Source organism: Lygodium microphyllum, chromosome 9 (genome assembly GCF_053477565.2).
Source record: "Lygodium microphyllum isolate KBCC chromosome 9, Lygodium_microphyllum_v1.1.10, whole genome shotgun sequence".
In the NCBI taxonomy this organism is placed as follows: Eukaryota; Viridiplantae; Streptophyta; class Polypodiopsida; order Schizaeales; family Lygodiaceae; genus Lygodium; species Lygodium microphyllum.
Genome location: NC_141143.1, coordinates 62,609,013 through 62,617,059, shown reverse-complemented (window position 1 = coordinate 62,617,059; position 8,047 = coordinate 62,609,013). Strand labels below are relative to the sequence as shown.

The window sequence follows — 8,047 nt, the reverse complement described above, 5'->3', positions numbered from 1 at the left end:
ATCCTCCATGGGGACTCAGCCCATGAAGTAAAGAAAAACACCAATAATAGCAAAATCATAATGCCTAATGTACACATACTCGATGCCCTTCTTACGTCGTGGATTTGCTTGCCACAACTAGCACCATGCTTCTTTTACATTCTAACGCCATTGCTTGAAAATGAACATGTAGGCCCAACTTCTTACCTTTAACATGGTGTGTGTATGACTCTACCATTATATCTCCATTACTAGCTTTTTGGCCTTTGGGGGCTCTCCCATTGTTTCCCTACCTCTTACTCTGGATCATGCATCTAGTATAGGAGCAAACCATAAGTAGAGCTTCTGGTCCTCCACTATGACACTAGAGCCACACTTCACCTACTGCTAAACGGGACATATAGTTTTTCACGCTCTCTCTTAGAGCTCTCCTCAACATCGCTCAAGTTGACCCATTCCCTCCCCAATGTTTTGTGAGATGGCACACTCTCTTTGTCTCCATCATTTTGTGAAATGACATCATTATAGTAGCCATATTCTCTTTCTATGCAACTTGTAGGTCATGGGGCTAAGGGTCTCTTTTACATCAAAATATTGAAACTTCAAAAAGCAAAGATTTACCCTTACCCATCACATTTCCTTGCACATCACAACACAATTTATTTTGTTTTGCCTTACACCTTAAACATCCCCTCTTAACTTAGGGAGGCCCTTTGCAATTACATTGCCTTGTTCTTTGGCACATGCACGAGAGAGAGAGAGAGAGAGAGAGAGAGAGAGAGAGAGAGAGAGAGAGAGAGAGAGCAGGTATAGCTTAGGTGGTTAAGTTGAGTGCGTGCTCATCAGAAGGTCTTGGGTTTATTAACTCCTATATTTCGTGTGGTCATTTATTATAGGTGTAAAAAAAGAAGAGGTTTGAGGCTTGATGAGTGGGTTAATAAAATAAAGTGGCTTAGCACTAAGGTAGCCACTTCGTTATGAGAAAAAGTGAGAGAAGAATAACAATTTTTACGTGGTGGGAACATTCGAAGTGAGAAGAAGAAGTATTTTCACATGGTGGGAACAATCCCAAGATGTCTGTGAGAGAGAGAGAGAATTGTTTGAGCTTGCGCGGAGAGAGAGAGAGAAATATATATATATATATATATATATATATATAGTATAATATGTGAGGTTGCACAGACTGTCCTCTCCGTCATAAATCCCTCTGTTGTCGCAAATCGCTCTGGCATCATGCTTGCCATGCCGTTTGGAATTGAGAAGGAATGATACCTGCACCATCTGTGCAGATGGCATGGTGGAATTGCTCTCTGTTGACAACTTCCTGGTCCTTTTGGAGAAGTGCAGGAAGAAGAAAGAGCTTCTATACGCCAGTCGATTGCATGTCGAAGCGTGCTCGGCTGGGCTGGAATGGCATAAGCTTATTGGGAATCGCCTAATTCAGTTGTTTGTTGAATGCAGAAGCATCACACATGGTAGAAAGGTTTTCAATACAGTAGTTGAGCCAAATGTGCATTCATGGACATCCCTTATGTTAGCGTCTATTCAGTCTGGAGATGCTGCTTGTGCTTTGAGCTTGTACCAGGAGATGCAGAAGGAAAATTTGATGCCCAGTACTCATACCCATGTAGCTTTCTTGAAAGCTTGTACCAGACTTAAATACATGGAGAGAGGCAAAGAAATTCATGCATGGGTTGCTTGTGAGGGCATTGAGCGTGATCTGTATGTTGGGAGCATTCTCGTGGACATGTATGCCAAATGTGGTGCGCTATTAGAGGCACGGCATGTCTTTGACAAACTTCCGGATCGAAACATCGTGCTGTGGAGTGCACTGTTTGCAGCATATGTGGACAATGAGCAGTCTCAGGAAGCATTGATATATTTTGAACAGATGAAGTGGGAAGGTCTTTCTCCAGATCCAGTCACATTCATCTGCATCTTAAGAGCTTGTGGCAACATAAGAGCCAATGAAGAAGGTAAAAGGAACCATATTGCTATCCTACAAAAGGGATTTGAGAAAGATCCACTTATTGGTAACACCTTAATTGATATGTATGCAAAATGTGGACTATTTATAGAGGCATCGGATGTTTTGGAGGAGCTGCCATCTAGAGATGTTGTCTCTTGGACAGCTCTTATTACAGGATATGGTGAACATGGACTTGCTCAAGAAGCACTAGATTGTTTCATGAGGATGCAGCTTGATGGTATGTCTCCAGACGCGACCATCTTTGCTTGTGTCATCAAGTCTTGTACCAGCACTGGAGCTTTAGATAGGGGACGAGAAATACATAGAGAGGCTACACGAAAGGAGCTTGTTCAAGATCTTTTTGTTGGCAGTACTCTGATTGACATGTATGCGAAGTGTGGCTCTCTTTCAGAAGCACAAAAGGTTTTTGATGAACTTTCAGTTCGAGATGCTGTAGCATGGAATGCACTGATTGCAGGATATGCTGAACATGGGCCTAGTGAGGAAGCACTGAACTGGTTTGAACAGATGCCCAATGAGGGTATCTCTCAAAGTGCTACTACATTTGTCTCTGCAATGAGAGCGTGTGGTAATGTTGGAGCCATAGACAAAGGGCAAGAACTGCACACACAGATTATGCAGTTCGGTTTTGAAAGGGAGCTTTCTGTTGGTGGCATGTTGGTGGACATGTATGCCAAACTTGGCTATCTTGCAGATGCAAGAGAAGTCTTCAATGAGTTGCAAATTCAAGATGTTGCATCATGCAACGCTTTGATAAAAGGATATGGCATGAATCATGAGGGTAAAGCGGCGATTAAAGTTTTCAAGGAAATGCAAGAGAAGGGTGTAAAACCGGACTCTATTACATTTACATGTCTCCTTAATGCTTGCAGTCATGCTAGCCTTGCAGATAAGGGTCAGGAGTTCTTTGAGACGATGATTAGAGAATTCAACATAGTGCCTACCTTAGACCATTTTAATTGCATGGTAGATCTTCTTGCACGAGCAGGACACTTATACAAGGCTGAGAGACTCATTAAAAGTATGCCATGCTCTCCCTCTATGGATATGTGGCGAGCTTTACTGAGTGCCTGCAAGACTCATATGGAAATTGAATTAGGTTTTGTATGTTTTAAGCAGCTTGTCATGATGAATCCAGAATGTGCGGCTTCATATGTGCTTATGGGAGACATTTATGCAAGTAAAGGAAGGTGGGATGATGTCAAAAAGATTGAAGACATGAGAACACATGCAGGTGCAATGAAAACACCAGCAAGTGCTTCCATCAAGATCAACAACAGAGTCCATGAGTTTGTGGTTGGCAGCACTCAACATTGTGCAGAGATCTCAGAATTGCTAGATATATTGAATCAACAAATGGAAGAGAAAGGGCATGTGCCTGATGTGGATAAAGTTTGGAAATCAGAGTCTGGCAGTCTGCAGGAAGCAGCATCCTGGTAGGTTATGTCAATATTATGGGGCTTCCAAGGGGATGCAAATTTCTCTCCCAATTTATTCAGAACAGAAATGATGAACGGTATTCTTACCCATTTGTCATTGCCTGGTATGCTATCTGATGCTGGAAAATTTCATAACGAGTTTAGAAGGAATGGGATAGAGCTAACCAGGAATTGTATTGTATTGACAAATGAACTCAGGTACCAACACCTGTACTTCCTCTATATCCACACTCTGACAAGCTGTGCCTCCCTTGATTATGGCTAAGGTGGAAAATGGGAGTGTATTGAGTTGAAATGGGTTGTATTTGCAGGTATTTGGTTTTAGATACCAAAATTTTGCCACTAAATGTTGTTAGAAATCAAGCTCCACCCTGTCTCTTTGTATGTCTGTGTGACTTATCGACATTAGCTGGATACAGTTGTACATGTGTGTGTCATTGAATAAGTTGGTGTAGACTTGATCTAACCATATTTAGATGATGGTTAGTAAAACCTAGTGTAAGTCTCACTTTTAGTTGGTAGTTGAGTAATGGAATAATAAAGAAGAAGAAGATGAGCTAATGCTCATGGGTTATGCTCCACTCTCTGTCTCTTCCTCTCTTCCAATATGGTATTAGAGCCATGCTAGGTGGGCTCTTTGGAGCAGGAGACAGTGAAAAAGACCTAAAGAAAGTGAAGATCGAGGGTTCTCCGAAGACAGGGAGGCTGCCATTGTTCATTGGAAAGGTATGCATTGGTTCATTGTGGTTCCCATTGGTCAAGTGGTTGTTTATGGGTTGTCTAGAGCATTTGGAGGTCTGATTTGGGTGCAATAAAGTGCACATCAAGCATTAGAACAACCAAGATCTGCTGCTGTTGTAGCAGCCCCTACCTGCGTGCTTGCGCCTGCTGTCAATGCAAGCTGTTGTGGCTGGGCAGAACACAATGAAGGCCTATTGAAGCTCTCTAATGCTTGGAAAACCATCTTAGAAGGTCTTTGATGGGATCTTGACACAAATGCTTTCCTATTGAGCTCTCCATTGAGCTGTAATAGTGAATTGCAGACCTGGAAACAGTCTTGAACTGCTGTATACAGGGTATATATGGCATATGCTTTACATTGGAAAGGGTTTGGAGCTCTTGGACTTGTCTGGAAGACTTCATTAGAGCATAGGTATGCTCAGGGAGACATGTACATTGGTTGTCATGCTTATGGGCTGAAGTTTGTTGACAAAAACACTCAAATCTAGAAGCATTTACTTGGTTGGAAAACTTTCATGAATTTGTAGACAGCAAGCATTCTTTACATTTGAAGCATTACATGACATTGCTTGGTTCATGTCAAATGTATGACTTGGGATATGTCTACTGAATGTCTGGAGGACTAAGACAAGCATTAAATACTACTAAAAACTGAAGTTTGGAGCTGGAAATTAATGCAGTTACATTGTCTTGGCTGGGTGCAAACTGTAAATGCAATCTATGACTGCTTTTTGAAGACAGAGTGTCTATGGTTATATGTATGGTCATGTATTGACCCTGATACACTGAAGCAAATGTATGAAGTGATTTGAAAACATTTTGGAGCTGGATAAACTTTGTTTTACTGAGTATTTGCCGACTACAACTTGTAGGCAAGATATTTGACACTTGTACTTGATGTATATACATTGATATGTGTCCGAATGATCATGTATGGAACCATATATGTACTAGTAGATATTCTGGAGGTTTTGGAGCATGTATGACATGTATACATCTCAGTTTTAGCTTTGAATCAACTGCTGGTCATTGACAGCTTACAGATTTCAGACTGCATGTATGTACTTTGATAGTAAGGTTGCATGATACAAAGTATACAGAAACTATATGGTCTATGTATTGACGGATGTACCTACGGGTTATATCACATGTTTGTGGATGGTTTTGAGATGTTGATGGGCTGAAATACCTTGGTTTTAATAGTGAAATTGTTGCAGAAAATTGTCATGAACAATTAAGGACTGTAGTTGGTCAGTGAGACTTGTTGGCTTGCAGGTAGTCAGACATTGTCTATTGCAACATGGCAAATGCACAAGGCACTGATAACATTACCTAGATTGTTGGTGAGAAGTTGGTGAAAAGTTTTTCATTTTGAAGTTAGATCACCCCGTATGAGAGGTGGTGAATCATGGCAGTTAAATGATCAATCCAACAGGGATAAAGACTGTAATTACTGCGGTAGATATGGGCACATTGCCAAGGTTTGTCGTAAGAAACATGCAAATATGAAAGCTAAAGGAAGACATGGGAATTATGTATCATCTAGTAGTGCTCATGATGATCAGGGTGATAGATTGTTTGCCATGCAACATGTGTCCAAAAATACATCTAGGTAGAACAGAGATGAGAGATGGTACATTGACTAGAGGCCCATATGACATCCCATGGAGAGTGGTTTGATGAGTTGGTTGCAGGTTCACATGGTTATGTTTGTATTGGGGATGACACCTAGCATGACATTCAACACACAGGAGTTGTTCTATTGATGATGTTTGATGGTAAGAAAAAGAGCCAGCATGATGTATTGCATGTACCGTCAATAACTACGAAAATCTTGTCAGTGGGATTGATGGCAGAACAAAACCTGTAGGTTAGATTCAATAAAGATGGATGGCTTATTGAAAAATACGGTAATGGTTGCAAATTAATTGTCAAAGACAGAAGGGATGGCAAGATGTTTGCCTTGGACGTATCCATTCGGGAACTTAAGGCAGCCATGTTTGCACATGATGAGGGTGCTATACGGAATGTTGAGATTTGGTATAAGAGGATTGGCCATGTTAATGTTCAAAAGTTGAAATCTATGCAGCAGAAGGAAGTGGTACTTGGATTGTCCAAATTCAAGTATAATGACTTTGGCCATGTATATCTCACATGTCAATTTGGAAAGCAGGTAAGGTTTTCCTTTATGAAGCATGTCAAGAATAGTTCGAGACCTTTGTAGTTAGTGTACTCTGATGTTTGGAGTCTGTCGCATAATGCTTCATTTGGTGGTGCTCGTTACTATGTATTATTCATTGATGATTTTAGCAGGTACATTTGGTTGTACATATTGAAACATAAAGATGAAGTGGTTGATGCATTCAGAGATTTCAAGAAGCATGCTGAAAATGAGTTGGGTTGCTATATTTCTTTGTTTACGTCAGATGGAGGCGGAGAATGTCTTATGGGAGTTTGACAGATATCTTGCAAAGTATGGGATCAGAAGACAGCTTACTTGCAGCTATACACTACAGCAAAATAGTGTAGCAGAGAGGAAAAATAGGGTATTGATGGAGTCAGCTAGAGCTATGCTGAATGAAAAGTGTTTGCCTAATGCTTATTGGGTTGAAGCAGTGGTGACTTCTGTATATGTGCTGAATAGAACCCCTACAGTAGGGATTCATGATATAACACCTTATGAGAGGTTATATGGTCATAAGCATGACATTAGGCACTTAAAGATCTTTGGTTGCATTACGTACGTGCATATTCCTGATGAAAAGAGAAAGAAATTGGATCCCAAAGTTGTCAAGAGTGTGTTTTTGGGTTATGCATAGGACATGAAAGCTTATAAATGCTATGTGCCATCTACTCATGCGACATTAATAAGCAGAGATGTCTTTGACGAGTTGGCCTCTTGGTATGGAAATCTAGTTGCAGTGGGTACTGACGGATCAGCCAACACAAGTAATGCTGAAAATACCCCTGTAGTTAGTACATCTATGAGTGGTCCGACAGGTGATGTGCCATCTATAGTGAGTCCTTGGTCAGGACGGTTGCGGAATTGCATTTCTACGTCCACTAACACAGACATGTTAGTGAGGGGGAGATTGGATAATGGAAAAGAAAAGATGTTTGAGGATGTAACAGGTTCACTTACTACAGGTTATGAGTCGTTTAGCAATGATAGCTTGGACAGTGAGTTAAGGATTCTTTTTTTTATGACGCCTGGTGCAAGGCAGAATCGGTATGTACCGCCTCATGAGAGACAAGCTTAGAATGAGCCACAGTTGAGATCTAAGAGGGTTAGAAGACCATTTAACAAACACACATACATTGGATATTTAGCCCGTCATTATGCCTATATGGCTTAGGTGACAGGTTTCAAAGAACCTACTAGCTTGATGAGGTAATTGCAGATGAGAACTGGTGTGTTGCCATGGACGAAGAGTATTCAGCTTTGGTTGAAAATGGAACATGGGATTTGGTTCAGTTGCGTGAAGGCACTGTCCCCATTGGCTGCCAATGGATGTACAAGATTAAATGCAAGTTGGATGGATCATTGGAATGCTATAAGGCTAGGCTGGTTGCAAAAGGGTATGCACAGTAGTATGGCCTTTGACTATGAGGAGACTTTCAGTCTTGTAGCTAAAATAGCAATAGTCAAAATAGTCATTGCATTGGCAGTAACTAAAGGTTGGAAGTTATGGCAAATGGATGTAAAAAATGCCTTTCTGAATGGTAACTTATAGGAAGAAGTTTATATGGAATAGTCTAAAGGCTATGTGCATCCGGATTTTTCGACACATGTATGCAAGTCGAAAAAGGCATTGTATGGGTTGAAACAGGCACCTAGAGCTTGGAATGCTTAAATGAGCAATTATTTATAGCAACATGGATTTAGATTAGGTGATGC

At 40.8% G+C, this 8,047-nt stretch overlaps 1 protein-coding gene across 1 annotated transcript; it reads left to right on the top strand.

Annotated features, from left to right (window-relative positions):
* Positions 1 to 1,010: 1,010 nt before the first annotated feature.
* On the top strand, positions 1,011 to 6,662 carry LOC148031102 (pentatricopeptide repeat-containing protein DOT4, chloroplastic-like). The gene has a single exon (XM_087684627.1). The coding sequence runs from the start codon at positions 1,274 to 1,276 to the stop codon at positions 3,407 to 3,409; it is 2,136 nt and encodes a 711-aa protein (XP_087540753.1). The 5' UTR covers positions 1,011 to 1,273; the 3' UTR covers positions 3,410 to 6,662.
* The last annotated feature ends 1,385 nt before the right edge of the window (positions 6,663 to 8,047 follow it).

Bases quoted from the DNA above. Each gene is read 5' to 3' on its own strand.
- LOC148031102 (XM_087684627.1), top strand. From the start codon at position 1,274: ATGGTGGAATTGCTCTCTGTTGACAACTTCCTGGTCCTTTTGGAGAAG.